The following is a 16333-nucleotide window of genomic DNA, read 5'->3' as shown; positions in this document are numbered from 1 at the left end:
TCGTTAAAAATCCATTACCGAACGCTCAGCGGTTGAGATTTCGGTAAAAATTACCGAACGCGATTAGCTGTGTGGTAAAATCAAAAATATTTCAGGTAAACTCAAAGAAATTGTCAATTTGTTCTGGCAACAAAAATAAAACTGTTTGGAGCAAATCGAACGTCACATTTGAAGTAAATTCAATCCATTTTTGAAACAAACATGCATCTTCTGACAGGTTATGTTAACACATGTAAATTTTTTGTTTTTTTTGTGGCAGGTCGGCCCTACGGAAATATTTGTTTTCCAATTAAATTTACAAAGTCATTTCCTCTTCTAGGAAAACCCACTTCCCGCGTGGCACTTTCAATGCCAACATTATGTAGATAACATACGCTCCAGAAATCAATGGGATTTTGTGGAAACTTTTGGTGAAACTTGCCTTTTTTGCAAGAGGAAATCTTGTTTGGTGCTGCAGCTGGAACTTGAGAGTTTTCTTTATGTTCTCGACGGCGGAACGGGGGGCTCTTCAATGGGTATTGTAGAAATCAATATGTAATTGAGTTAGTTTTAAAAATTAATATTTTAGTTTTAAATATTTTATCAGTTTACCGAATAAACATGAATATTTTTGTTTCAAACGAACCAAATTTGTCTCCGTGCTGAAGTTTGAGAATATTTGATGCACTTTTCGAAAAGCGACACCTAGTTGAACATTGTTTTAAAAGTGAAAAATTTGCCTGTCCCAATCATTTTGTCTATCCCCTGTATAGCCTTTCAGTAAACTTTGGTGTACGAGAAAGGCAAAAAAAAAGAAACACGGAAGGTATACCAGGTTCAACGCGTCTCGGAACGACTTCGTGTCTCGAACCGACATGTACAGGAATAGGAACGGAGGGCTGCAACATGGTAGTAAGTCAATAACCTGGAAGGAGCTTCCAACATAGCTATGGTCCTCACAAGTTCCTACCTTATGCATCCACGGGACAATTGAATATAATCACGGAAACAAGTTCGCCAAATTCTAAAAGTTTTGAGTTTGGCCAACCATTAACTAGGTGGCGGTATATAGTGAGCAAACGTCAAACTCGAACAATAACGATGCAAGCGCCACAGATGGCCGGGAGGCCAACTATCAATTTTTTTAAATAGATCGTTAAATCGGGGTACTATGGGAACTTTCAGAGTGTTACGTCTATTTGTCCGTGCCACCAGTACGAGTTGTGAGCATAGTTAGTAGCGTTGGTGTGATCGACTGTAGTTGGAAACTGATGTTTTGTGGCTTCTCAGTGACAATTAAAAACGCTGTTATTTTATTTTGTCCGACGTTTCGGTCCGCTTAGGACCTTCTTCAGGGACTTTGGAAATGTTTTTTATTGGTTTTATTTTTTCATAATTTCCTTTTAAAAACTTAAAAAAAAAATATTTTTACCAATAGTTACAGTGCTCTCGTCCAGTGTGGTTCGGTAGAACCTGTATCTGTCGCACGGGTCGAGTTTTCTGTATAGGGCATTGCATTGTTTTGATTTTGTATGGGATTTTGACGTTTCTTGGCCTTGTTGTTTACTAATTTTTCTGTAAGAGTGAAAGAGAAGGAGATAATTTCATGCGGAACGGACCTGGTGTGATGGTTAGAACACTAGACTATCACGCCGAGGACCTGGGATCGAATCCCACTCCCGACAAACTCACAAAATGTGGGTTTTTCCTTCGGAAGGGAAGTTAAACGTGGGTCCCGAGATGAACTAGCCTAGGGCTAAAAATCTCGTTAATACAGATAGAAAAAAATAGTAATTTCATGCAGTGCCCTATAATGATAAAATTTGTATTCGATATTTTAGTATCCTCCCATGCGATTTGTTCTAGTGCACTTACTCTCGCAAAATCGCAGCCAAATCGGGAAGAAAACTCGGTCCAAAGTTAACACTCCGGAATTAAGTACCTAACCCAAGAACGATCACTATTGCTTTTCGCTTTTCTCTATGGTATTCGTGTGCACTACTGTGTTTGTTGGTGTGAGTAACTAAAGCTATAATGTGGTGTGTCTGTGTACAATTACATAGCTAATGAAGTCTGAATTCTAACGTTTAAATAGAGTGTATTACATTCTGTGTATTTTAGAAATATCGATATTATTCTTGTTTTATTTGCGATGAAAATAGATTTTTTGTTAGTTTTTTGGATCCCACCATATCAAAGTCATCTAAAAAATAGACGATAGAGGGGGGTATGGGTCAACAAATTCCACGCATGTCCACGGGAGGGAGGAGGGGGTATATGGTAAACAGGTATAATATGCCTCCCTGAAGCAGAAATGGCAATATCAGGCCAAACATTTCTAACTGCATTTCAGAGGCTCTCTTTTTTCCCTTTCTCTTTCAATTATTGCAATGTAATGGTACACTTTTCAACTACTTTTGCAGTACAAATCAAAAGATGATTGTTTTGACCATCGTTCTGTGCAAGGAGACAAATATAATTCAAATAAACAGCTGAGATATTAACGAAAGAGAGAGAAACCAAAGAGAGCCTCTCTTCTGCAGATAAGACATGTTTGGCCTGATATATCTAAAACTGGCGCCTTATTCCATCTATTGTCCACTGCATATCGTTGTTCCTAAAGCCAGTGAAATGTTGCATGCGAACTTTGCCTTTGGAGGGGCGACTATGAAAGCTTTGGAACGTTTTTGAAAACGTACCAAAATCTGCCTTTTCAAAACAAACGGGGCAATACGCCCCATCAAATGAAAAACGTCCAGTTCCTGATAAAACTGTGCCAAAGAATAATTCCACCACATGTTTATCTTAGGAGGGTCTTTTACCAAGTGTTTAACTGCATAAAAAGTTGCAAAATTACCCAAGCGAATAGAGCTAGCTTCGTTTACAATGAAGTCAGCTTACAAGAGGTAAAATATTACGTCAAAAGCTTCGATTTCAGACTTTTTGATATTTTCATTGCTTTTCTGTACCAATTAACTAACGGACCAGCTTGATGGCTTATTCTTCAATATTTAAGATTTCTAATCGAAGACGCATGTGGAAAGCGCTTGAATCGCTAGAAAATGAAGGGGAGCGTTTTGCCCCGGTGGGGCGCATTATACCCCTTTACCCTAAATCACGATTTGTATATTAACGTAGTATATGGAGGGCCCCTAGGGCCGATCAACGACGGATCAAATGTTTAACCTGGGCGGATGATCCTAGAGACAATTTTCAGGAGTTTAACTTGCAGATTCACCATCTGTTCATCGATTTAAGGAGAAACTTCAGAGAATACAAATATGGCTGCCACAATGGCCGACTTGGACCCCTACTCACGTTTTCAAGAGCACCAATCTTGGAAATTCGTAAAAAAAATACACTCAATTTGGAAAAGCTGCCTCTTTTTGCAAGTGAGCAAAGCCAGGATAAACAAGTGCAGCTTGATTCGATGCTTCGTTCGTCAGATTTATGCCTCTAAAGTTTGTTTGCAAAATTGCAATGGGATTTCTTGATGTTTCACCTTAAAAGTAGCGTATGATTCGGTGAAAAAAAAAATAAGACAAAGCTCCTACCTCGTTTGTGACCTTGGATGGAGTGAGGCTGGGTGATGCTCTTTCAAATTAACTGTTCAACATTACACTCAAAGGAGCGATTAGGATATCTGGCGTGCAGAGGAATGGCACTATCATCACACCACATGGTCGTATTGCTCCCCGAGTTTTTATTGATCTCAACGGCGTAGAGATAGACCGAAAATCTTTCGGAGTTTTTGAGTGCAAAGCGCCAGGTAGTGATCGACGACTTCGCAGACGGACAGAAACGTGGTTAAGGAAAACCTCACACCCTCGGAGGGAGGAGCATCGTCCAAAGTTTCTTTGTAGCTAACAAGATTTCAAGGCGATGGTGGACGAAAAACAATCATAAAATCAGCATACAAACTAAAATATTACGACAATCGCACAGATGGGGCATAACCCCTCACAACATAACGTTCCCCATTATTTCAATCCCCACTTACCTCTTCTTCATTGCTGGCTGTGTTGACCGAATCCATGCTCTGCGAGAGGGCTAGCGGGGCCATCGGTGTCATCTGTCCCATCGAGTTGTCCATTTTCGCCGCACTGCCGAGACTGTTCTGCGTCTGTCCGAGGTTGTGGTTATTGTTGGCCGCGTTCACGTTCAATGATCCGTTGATGGACTGTGTACTGACAGCCGGATTAGACTGGGCAACGATCGGTGATGTAAACATTGGTTGTGAACTATTGGTGCTGATTGCTAGCGGAACGGACACTAGCTGCTGCTGATGCACGGAAGTAGGAACTCCGGTGCCGCCGGTCGACTCTAGCAGCTGTTGGTGATGTTGGTTCTGAAGCCGAGCCTGTTGCTGCTGTTGTTGTTGCTGTTGCTGCTGAAACTGATGATGCTGGGCCGCCTGGGCTTGATGATGCTGCAACAGTGCTGCGGCGGCTGCGGCGGCGGCAGCCGAAGCCGGTGGATGGGCGGAAACCAGACAGGTACCTAAGGCCGGAATCGTCGCTCCACCGGCCAGCGGAGTCGTGCACAGTCGCTTCGGCGATAGGACTTGTGGGGCGCTCGCTACCGTGATTTGCGGCGCTGGCCTTCGTTTCACCACTGTCGACGAAATGGTGACGGAATTTATGGACGCACTATTGAATCGAACACCATGTGCCGATTCTGGAAAGAAGAAGAGAAGCGAAAGAGAAACATAAATTAAAATGTGGGTGAAATTTGCGGCTGGAAGCATTGATTAAAATTTCAATTACTGATGCTCATTGATCAGGTTTTGCATAATTAATTATTTTTCACCGAGCAAACATTCTGCTGCCGCCCGCATGTGTATGGGGATTCATCACTCTTAGTCACACATGCCAAAGCATGGTCGACAGCACCTGGAAATCGTTCATTAGCGTTATCAGAGTATTCCATAAGGATGTTTGATATTTTTATGTTTGGAGTAACACGGGGTAAGACGAATCATCTCGAGTTCAGCATAAAAATTCTTTTGCAGTGGTTATTTTGAATAAAATCACGGAAAATGAAAAATTCGAAATTTCAAAATTATCTTCGAAAATGGTTTTGTTATTCTGTGTTGCAGTTGATCCAAGCTTTTTGGTTAGAATATTACTGGTTTCAATAGAAAATCAGAACATTTGAAGCTACCTTTACTGAAATATCGGCCAAGTTACACGCAGAAAAATGGCGCTTGTTTAAAACAATAAAACGCATGGTTGATTTTCAAACTGAGAATTTACTTATTCCAAAGTTATATTTAATTGTTTTCATTTAGGGTTTATCGATAAAAACGACCGATAACCATCATTTCATATAATGTCAAAAATTTCATTTGTTTCAACAAAATAAAAACCATAAACATGGTCCGAAACTTGGTCCGAAAGCACTCACACACCTATAAAATGCTTACCCCAACATCGCCACAACGAAGAAGGTGCAGCAAATACATCACGCCAACTACCAAGTGCAGCTTTGGTCGTGATGGATAACGCGCAGGTACTCTCGACAGCATCCACAAAAAGTTGATCGGCTTCGCCTTTTTTGTCTTTTTTTAGTCGTTCTCCTCCCCATCCGCTCACCGACGGTCTAAAAATAGATTTCCGAGCTGCCGCAGGAGCTGCCGTCACCAACACAATCACATTCCGGCTTTGTTAGTCACAAAAGTGCAGTCGTTTAAAACAATATGTTATTTTATGTTGAAACTACCAAATCTCTGTTTGTTCTAAAAAACTGTCAAAAATTTCGTCAAATGAAAACATTTGTATTATCAAACAGTTGCAACAGTTCAGTTTAAACTAGAAATCAGTTTGTCGCTATAGTAAACTGAAAAATCGGTTGATTTGAACTAGAATTTAATTATGTTTACAATTTATTTTTCTGCGTGTAGAATGAAGCACAGCCCAAATCAAAATTGAAAAAATCGGAAGATAATAATTATCTGTACTGCAAAAACACTTCACAACATCCCCTTCATTGCTGTATATGACGACGATGCTAATTTCAAAAATAAAACTCTCGTCCTTCCTTCCTTGCACAATCACTACTGACTGCGCTCCCTGCTGACTACTCACCTACATATACGATGTTTCGCCTTACTTGTGGCTGATTTAAATGCAATCCAACCCATAAGAGCGGCAGAATCCCCTCGCACACAGATTGGCCACACCACATCAATCAGCTGGATGTGCCTGTTTCCAATCTGTACTTTGCATAATTAATATCTTTTATAATTAAAAATGTATCCCAAACAGGTGAGGCGTCGACGTTGTCGTCGTCGTCACTACTGTCGTCATCGCCCGCCTCACCAACTCGGGGGAGTTGTCGATTCACAGAGCCAAATCGAACAAACAACGACCGACGACGACGACGACGACGGAACGATGGAATGGTGTCATTCTGTTTTTAAAATGGTTCATTAATACCAAATTAAACTCGACCTTCGATTGCAGGACACGACCTCCGGGGTTCTGCGTGATTGGGGATGGGTGGAGGTTTTAATGTGTGCCTAAAAACAAGTGGAGCTTATTTTCCTGTCATCATTTGTTATTCATCGTCGGTACAAGCAATGTTAAGTGATTCAGATTCAATTGGCAGTTTATTAATCGGTTGTTGGTGAAATGAGCCAAAATGAGTTTTTTTTATCAATGTGAATATCAAGCGTACAGTATGTTGATATGGTAATATGCATACTATGGCTTATGTCGGAAAATCTTAGTCAATTTTTTAGTGTAACGTGAACGACAGCTAACATAACAAATACATCAAAAGTCCATCAAACACATTCAATTGAGAACATCAATCATCGCATCGAGATCATGCAATGAAGAAAATGTACCTGGTATAAGCAGTATTGCTAATGCGTTCAGTACTGTTTGGAGCAAAATCATGTGTTCGGAAAGAGAACATGACATCAACTTTATGTATAACGTTAGACATCATTGAATCAACTGTTCAACATTGCATTTGAGAGTGCAACAACAATTTGACATGTATAATAACTACGTCACAAACTTGGATGTGTGTCTTGGCCGCATACAACTAATGTTATTGGAATCAAGTGAAGGTCGAGAGAAAGCTTTTGATCTGCTGGAGGCAGAAAAGACGAAAATAAACTTGATTATCACCTTGGATTTGGAAACATTTGGGCAAGAGGGCCTGTATTGGACATTTTATGCTATAACTCAGCTAAATTTATAGGATTTCCTGAACACGGTAAACAACGTCCAGTATCTAGTTGTGTGCAAAAATTCGAGGCAAATGAAATTGAATTAGACTGACGGATAGTGCTTAAAATATATCCCCCAGCCCAAATGGTCCCAAACCCTTGGTTGTCTGGAAAGCTAGAGAGTTTATGTCAGGCCCTGTAAGCGAGCTGTAAAAAATGCAGCAGAATAATACGGGTCGAGACCAACAGCAGCGGATAAAAAAAAACTTACGGTAGCACGCTAAAACCACTCAGCACTAAAGTGCATAATTTCCAGACTACACCATAATGTGTAACCCTTACACATTCACAAAATCAATTCCTGCGTCCACAAAATCGTGAAATTCACAAAAAAAATGTACGGCAATCTTACTAGGTTTACTAGTGATCTTGGTAAACAAAAAAATAACGACATTTCGCATCTACAAGAGTGTAAGAGCTGTTTTTGTGAATGTGTAAGGGTTCACATTTTTGGTGTAGTCTGAAAATTATGCACTTATGAGTAAGGCTTACACATTTTAGGTGCTGAGCGCTTTTACCGTGAGGAAAGTCGGTAAGTGGAACTGCCGATCTCTCAACTTCATCGGGAGTAACCTCATACTCACCGACACAGTCAACACACGATCGCATATGATGGTGATTAGGATGCAAAAGTGGTGGTGATATGCGTGCACTTTACACGCGGTTAAATGGAGGCATGTACGCATATGACCTACACTTTAGAATCCTATTCTACCTCATATACGACTTCGTGTTGGCTGGGGATCTACTGGAGGACCGCGGGCTCGGCATCGAAAACTGCCCAAGTAGCACCTGCAACATAAGTAGAAATGATCGTCGTTGCAAACAAGTTGCAAATAAGTTTGCATGAAACAATGAGTTATTAAATAGTTATAATATGATCACGGATGTTTTCATTTGGATTCTGGAAATAAAAACTTGCGGAACCATTTTATAACTGAGATATATCTGCTTGTTTCAAACAATCTCAGTTACAACCAGTTAATAACCAAAACATTTTTGTTTATTGCTATAAACACATGGAACTATTTTAGAACATAACGAATACTTTTGACAGAAGGGGTGCAAACTGCAAAAAGTATGGAAAAAAGGTATTGGGACCATAAAAAAATAAAATACACAATGAAAAATAAAAATGATCAGTAGGAAATTAAATATTTGTGAATAAAATGTACAGCATTCTTATAGCGGAATATTGCGTTTCCCCTTACTATCATGTAATATTTGAACAAACCCTAAACTCAATTTAGGAAATAATCTTGCCAATCATTTTATGTTATAGTAAGTTCGTATTGTGTTAGATAATTTCTTTCATTGTTTATGCTGCTCGTTCAAAACAAGGCTAAACGAGTAAAACCGTCTGTTCGCCCGCAAATGCCATACTGTGAGATGATTCTGCGTCATAGAGCGACCTTATGAAATTCATTATTGAATTATTTAAAGGTTGTTTCATATGCCAGGGCTTATAAAAGTTTTAAGTTTATTTGGCAGTTTGGCCAATTTTGGGTAAATGACGTTTTTGTCAAAATTAGGTTTAACAATTCTCTTGTGGGTTGAATTTTATGCCGGAGTTAATAGCAACTACCTTGTGTGAGTATAAGCGATCACTGGCGTAGCCACGGGGGGAGGTGGTCAAGGGTTAAGGTTGAGTAAAATAAATTCAAATTTGGATAGTTTGGCAGCTCCGTGTATAATACTGCTCTGCCCTGCGATCTGTCAGATCATTCCACTTCTCTTTGCTTGTGTCTACCTATCAGTTCAAAACAAACAATCGCGCACCGAGCCGGGAATCATCGTCGTTTCGTGTGGTGTTTTGATCCGATATAACCGTTTCTTTGGGCACCGTCCGAACAAACTCGCGGCCGATGAAACTTGTATACGATTCACCATAAAGTGGTACCTCAAACTGCTGTCGGAGTGAGTCTTATTCCTTGTGGATTATTTTAATATCAGCGAGTGTCGGGTGAAATTTTGTGATGATTTGTCCGTAGTTAGGATATTTGTGTTTTCAAAATGAGGAAATGCTTGCATCTTTTGCATTATATTGCAGTGAACTATTGAAATTTATCCGATATTGGTGAAACAGTGTGAAGTCAGTGTATGGTCAGCTCAAGCCGCTGTCTAGCTGCTGGAAGAAAATCAGGGCGGAGTTCTACGGGAGGTTGCTGCCAGGAGGGATCGGACCCCGGAGACGCTTGTTTTAAGATATGTAAGTTTTTTTTTTTTATTTTAATTAGATTTTAGATCCATCTTGCTTTGGTTTTATGCGAAGGAGAATATACATACAACTTTCAGCGTTCTATTGGTGCATTGATTGGGATGCCTAAATGCACTCAATCAAAGGAATATGGCGAACATTTTCATACAAAATGCTAAATTTGCACCCCCAACTTTATATTTACACTAAAGGGCGTAAGAAATACGGAGCCAGAATGTTTATTTCCGCAATAAATCCGGATCCGCACACAAATTGTCGTATTTCTTCAGGCTAATTTTTGGGATATTTGTGCACATGATTATTAATCACAGGAAAAAAAGATGGCAACTTACGATAAAGAATGTGGTGTGGTGACTAGCTGATTAGTTGTCGAATATGTTAGCCGATCATTTGTTGTATCTTAGTTATAAGTCGGTTGCATAATGAAACTGTTTATAACACAAACTGATGTTTTATATTAGCTCCACCTCTTGCGCTTTTTTCGTTGCAATTTAGTCGTTAATAAGACTATTGGTTCAAACATTATAACTTACGATGTATGTTGGGAGTCGGTTTCTTCGGCTTGAAGAGATACTTTCTTGACAGCAGTGTTCCGTAGACACAGCTTTAAAGCTGAAATTTATTTGTAATCTATAAAATTAAGCTAGATACAATTCAAAAAACTTACATTCTAGTACACAATTCTTGCGGGCCAAAGTAACAAACTCCCCATCTTTTCGCAATCTATTCTACTTTACAACTATTCAATTGTACCGTTCTGCCTGCAAAGGCAATTGTTGCAGTGTTGCCAGTTTCATCGCAAACTCGTCGCAACAATGTAGTTGTACATAAATCATACGAACTTATTAATGCCCACTTGTGTTGCTTGGGAAAACGCTCCCCGCTACTCCCCGTGGGGATATTCCGTTCAAATGCACGTTTATGTGTGTAGAATCGGTTAAGGAAAAATGCAACTGCCAAGAGCTGCCAAAACAATAGCACCATGTTGATATGTGTATAGTCAAATTGTATGAAAAACACTCATTTTGTTCAGATTTTGTTCGAAGAAATCGACAAATAATGAAAATTCCATTAACATGAAATAGAGTGCTAAATCACGTTCTGATACATTTATTTAGGCTAACACTAGTAGACTACTAGATTTGGGAATTTTTGCCAGGTATGTTTAAATCTTGACCACTGTGTGTCATCGGCAAAGCCGACCAGCTTTACTGCTCATAGAACTTATCAACTGTATTTTTTGAGATTGAACAGTGCTCTGATCAGCAATGATTCCCGTCGACGCCGATGGGATTTTCTGGGACATAAAATCCGTGATCACGTCTTCCCTCGGATAGAAAGTCTCCCTGGGCGTCGGAATTTAAGGCTTAGCTCCTAGACCCAGCTGACGTTGAACACAATTGGCGCCGAACAGTGCTAGTACATCATTAAAAAAGAAGAAAAAGAAGAAAAAAAAAGACACTACACCGTCTTCAGCCAGAGGCTGCACAGACTGAACATTACCAACACGAGACAACGGACAACACACATAACATCCAGTGGCCCAATGGAGAATTTTCCGTTTGACGAAAAGTTTTCCCCGACTGGAGCGGGAATCGAACCCGCACTCCGAGGCTTACGAAACGCCTAGACGACTGACGCCGCTAACCGCACGGCCACGAAGCGAAGAACGGCGAAAAGGAACAGCCAACAATGCTCATCAGCGTCGAGTCTGTTCGTGTGCTATTCGTATAGGAGGTTGATTGGATACAGCTAGGAAGGATGAAAACGAATTCGATGTCAAAAGAAAATCGCATCATTTCGCGAATGTTTTCACCAAATACTTAGCAAGCTTGACCAGTGGAAGTGTGAGCCTCAATTCGCCGCATTCCATAGTACCGGGCCCAGGATGGCCCCCTGAGGTACTCCCGCGGTGATGTAGCTCCTCTCGCCTTCCTCGGTGTCATTGAATATCACCCTGTTCTGAGAGTAGCTTCCGGCATAGGCTATCCGAGACTCCTAGGCGGTGTATTGTGCACTCGATGGCGGCCCAGTTGATGCTGTTGAACGTATTTTTCACATCCAGCGTGACAACCGCTCAATAACGGATTCCTCCTCGCTTCATCTGGAGCACTATCTTGGGTGTTTTGGTTATAGCCTTAAAGCGTCTACCATCGATCGACCCTTCCGGAAGCCGAATTGGTTATCTGAGAGCACAGAGTCACCTGGTTTCTCGGTATAGACCATAGGCCTCGACAGAATGATTCATTCCAACGGTTCCCCGGTGGTGTCCAGAAGGCAGATATGTATGTATACCGACGGGACGCCAAGTGGCATCCAGGGTTTGGTCAGTAGAAACAATACTTGCACCTTCGTAAATTCGCCTCAGTCTAGGCACATATGCATAGCCATTCTGAACATATCAGAGCTAGCCTCCATAGCCGTCTTGATTGCTACAGTTAGCATACCTTCCGGAGCCGGAGCATTGTTTAGCAACTTAAGCGACTTCGCTTTTGCGATGAGCTCGTCGTTCATCACCGGTGTGATCTCGTTTTGGAAAGTTTGTCCATAGGAAACGGGGGCCCATGGTTTTATATCGTGGCACGCAAGCAACGTTCCCACGATTGTCTGCAGCATCTCTGGGGAGTATTTTGGGGGTACTGACACGTCCTTCGGTTTTAGTCATGACTACTCTGCAGGCATCGCCCCAGGGGGTCGTGTTGGCTACCTGGCAAAGATGTTTGAAGCACGCTCACTTACGCGCCTTAAAATCCTTGTTAATGACCTGTTTCCGCCTTGTAGGCCGCATTTCACTCCAATCTACCCTGATCGGTGTGAGCTCATCGCATCCTTCACCCTGGAATCATGACAATGACGCATTGAACACGCAGCTCGATTGCAAATATGACCGTTGCCCAAACCACAACGTCAAGATCATCACTGGAGACTTGAACGTTCAGGTAATCGAGGAGAAAGAATGCGGACAAACTATTGGAATATTCCAGCAGAGCCTTTTTTCCAACACAGCCACTCTTATAGTTACACATGGATGGAGATTACCACTGCAAATGGAACCACCTTCTGATTGATGGATGACACTTTTATTTATTTATTTATTTATTTATTTATTGGTATACGATTCAACTGACTTATGTCTTATTGAATATCTTAATTCTAGGATTACAACAATTTATAATCATTTAAAACCGTGAAACAGCAAACAAACATATGCATCACAAACTACTCTACAAAAAAAACATAAACATTTTACAAAATAAAACAACACAATATGCATCTTAACACTTTTCCGACATTACCGACGTCAGACCCTATCGTAGCACTAACATCGATTCTGGTCACTACATGGTGATGGTCAAACTGTGCCCAAAACTTCCCGCCATCAAAAATATACGGTATCGGAGACTGTCACGGTACAACCTAGATTAACAAAAGCAAAAGGTTGTTGCTTCAGCATACGCACAGAATTTTTGAGGCAGCGTTATCAGATATGACAGCTAGAATACAGTAGGTGCAGGAATAAACAACGCAGTCTAGATGACCACCGGGTACGTGAGTAGAACACAGCGTAGGCGGTAATACAGCAGCATGGAACTCGGCAGAATGTGGAACGATACAAACAGAAGCGGTAACAGCAGACCCATCCCTTTCGGGAGGAGAATGACGCCAGAAAGAATAAGAGGAAATGGAACTGCTAGGTCCTTCTCAAAAGCCGCGGAAGTTTTACCATAAGCTCAAAGCATTCCGCAATAGCTTCCTGTCGCAAGCAGACGTGTGCAGGACGGGATGCTTTCAACGGACGAATGTGAGGTAATTGAAAGGTGGAAGCAGCACTTTTTGAACGTCTGAATGACGCAAAGAAACGATTACATCAATAAAGCAGAACACAGTAATAGTTCAACTCCCACGCAAAGGGAAGTTAGGGATGCCATTCATCAGTTCAAAACCAGAACTAGTAAGTATAGTATTGTAGCAGAACTTCAAGATGATCTTATAGGGCTCAAGATGCAGAAGAGGGTCACCTGTCTTTGTGAAAGGAAAATTGAACATTTACAATGTGAGAAGTTAAGAGTGGTCACAATATTCAATGCAGCCTACAAAGTGGTATTCTAGATCATCTTCCGTCGTCTGTCATCCAAAAAAAATGCGTCCGTGGAAAGTTAGAAAGGCGGGTTTATTAACGGCAAGTGGACGGCAAGTACCAGATCTTCACTGAACGTCAAAGCCTTCAAAAATGCTATGAAAACCAGGTCTCACCGCATCACCTGTTTATTAGCTCCAAGGCGGCAGAAATTGTTACGTAGTGTTACGTAGTACATTCCTTATCAAATATTTCGGGCTATCGGGCTTGTTTAGAAGTTTACCATCATACTTCTTTTCCCGATCAGCCTAGATAGCTGTGTGTAGTGTCGGTAGCGGTTGTCTCAATTAGTTAAGAATAACACTACGGACTGCCTGATCCAGTGGTAAGAGTCCACTAAACAGGTGACCCTTAATTCATGGTGTTATGCGGCTTTATGCTTACCGTGCCAAGGAATGAATGGTTTGGGGGGTTCTAATAAAAACATAAGTACAAACGGAGCCTGTGAAGAATTAGGGCGTCCTCCACAGTATTACGCCCTTACTGCGCTAACTGGAGCAATGGTGCAGTGAACCTTGTGTTTCCCCGAGATAATCAGTTGCCCTTGTTAAGTTTCAAGTTTGAGGCTAATTAAGGGCGGGATTAATCAAATGATGTAAATGACTTAGATTACTACCTATATGGGTTCACCTAATACGTTTTCGCCATTGGCGTTTTTCAATTGACACTGATTTGGTTTGTCGTTGATGTTCCTTTTTGTGCTGTGATTGTGATTAGTGTAATCCTGTCCAGTTTGGGTAGTTGCTACGGCTAGGAAACCTCAAATCAATTTTCAGCGTAAAAAGCGTGTGTATCATATGTGGCTCTACTTCAAAAAGTTCATTTTCGTAGGGTAACTTCTGTATAGGTTACCTTGTGAATCCAGTTTTGCATCTTTCATTATAAATGAATTGTCGTGCCTCGAGCTTGCTATATTTTAGAATAACGGTAACAGTATGTTTCAACCTTTCCTTATGGATGCCTTCAAACAAGCTCTTGTTTTCAGTATATTTTCGCTGATATTTGGCAGTAGTGCTACGATGATTATATCATCTGAAGTAGCTGAGATGCTTCAGTTTGATGGAATACTTAGATAGTACAGTTCATGGATAACTTAATAAAGAATTGCACCTAACCCAACTCTGCATGAGCAGAATTTGTCATGAGTTGACTAATTGGCATTGTGTCGGATGAGACTTCATTTGACTTTCTTTTCACCTTTGAGTGTTCCTTCGCAAACTTTGCGTATTCTGGAGTCCCTGCTCAACAAACTAGGAAACCTGCACTAATTGATTGCGACCGCATTTTATGGATAACTCGCTTTCATTGCTACTCCAAAAGAGTTTCATTGTGGTTCTGTTATTCTGTTTTTGTGGTATACCATAACTAAGCTTCTTTGTCCTGCTGTGGTATGTGTGGACCGCAAGCGGTATTCCTGAATGGAACTCTGATCTGTTCAAGTTCAAAATATCTTTTGATTAACCAGTCTTTTAATAGCTACGAATCTCCAGCTTCTGCCTCGAGGATTGCAGCTGTAGAATCGATTTAATGGGCACTAAATAGATCTGCTTACTACAAATCTCTAGGAGCAGAATGGCATCCCTGATTATCACATATGTGATGTTCGTCTGGCTAACATGCCTATTCATGTGAACTCACATGCCTCCCAATTTGGTATGTCCACAGTGATTCTTATACACAAAGTTGTGTACGTTTTCAAGAAAACACTCGCTCAAACATAGTTTTTACTTGGGTGATTTCTTGAATATTGAGGATGCTTTCGATGACGTGCCTTACAATGTCACATTGAAAGTCCCATGACGTCACAAGTTACCTCCAATGAGCTATAGGCTCTCTTTACTCTTATAGGTTTTACAGTGTCCTTTTCAGGGCACTGATTCAAACCGTTGTGGTGTGGGCTATGAGCTCTCGCTGCGCTTATGCGTTCATTCCCTCTTCTAGGGCACCCCTTCCTATCACCATTCCCTTTCCTACCCCATTCCATCCCTTGTCCCATTCTCCCTCAGGTAAAGGATGAAATAGGCTTATGTGTATGGCGATGGCACAAATTTCCCAAATGGAGGATAACGTGATACCTGATCACCTGTCCATTAGCTCCAAGGCGGCAGAAATTCTTACGTAGTGGAGGGTTGTCTAAAATTGTAAAATTTTGTGTTACGTAAAATGTTAATGGCAGCTAGTACACAGGGTCAAATATTTGACTAAAATCAAATCAATGCTTAAACATCTGGTTTGTCTCGATTGAATGTTCATTAGCGTGAAACAGATGTTTACTCATTAGTACACTCCTTATCAAATATTTGACCCCGTGTAAACGTGACCGAACAAAGGACTCAGTATAGAGAAAATAAAACTCCAGAACATCACTTTAGATTGAACGTTTGAATTTGAAAAATGCTTCACTTTCTAGCACTATGATTAGAAATCATCACTCAAATTAGATGCATCGATTTGCCAATCGGTAGAGGCAAAGTTCACTGAAAATAGCACAACAGTAATGCACCGCTGCTACCGACCGCATCGTGGACTTGAATTCCTCTATTTATAACTCGAAAACCGGACAACAAACAACGCGGCAGCCAATGAAGACTTCAATGCGATGCGACGCCCGATGTACCCAGTGAATATAGGCGACGACGATCGATCACATCTTGAGAACTTTAGTCGAGCGCCCCACTACTGCACCGCATCTGCCAACTGGATGGAACCGATGCAACGCTATGCACCGTGCGCCGTTACGTCTCTCAACGGACACACT

At 41.1% G+C, this 16333-nt stretch overlaps 1 protein-coding gene across 5 annotated transcripts in view; it reads right to left on the bottom strand.

Annotated features, from left to right (window-relative positions):
• LOC109403728 (protein couch potato) overlaps positions 1-16333 on the bottom strand; it is a 555872-nt gene that overhangs the window by 408425 nt on the left and 131114 nt on the right. For all 5 annotated transcript variants that reach the window (XR_009995724.1, XR_002128503.3, XR_002128505.3 and 2 more), the window contains exon 2: positions 3980-4656. Coding sequence is in view for 2 of the 5 variants with exons in the window: in XM_019676592.3 (XP_019532137.2) it covers positions 3980-4210 (231 nt within the window). In the remaining 3 variants the exon portion in view is untranslated. The remainder of the gene's footprint in view (positions 1-3979; positions 4657-16333) is intronic.

This window comes from Aedes albopictus, chromosome 3 (genome assembly GCF_035046485.1).
Source record: "Aedes albopictus strain Foshan chromosome 3, AalbF5, whole genome shotgun sequence".
Lineage (NCBI taxonomy): Eukaryota > Metazoa > Arthropoda > Insecta > Diptera > Culicidae > Aedes > Aedes albopictus.
Note: the sequence above shows the minus strand (reverse complement) of the source record. Positions and strands in the feature narration are given on the sequence as shown.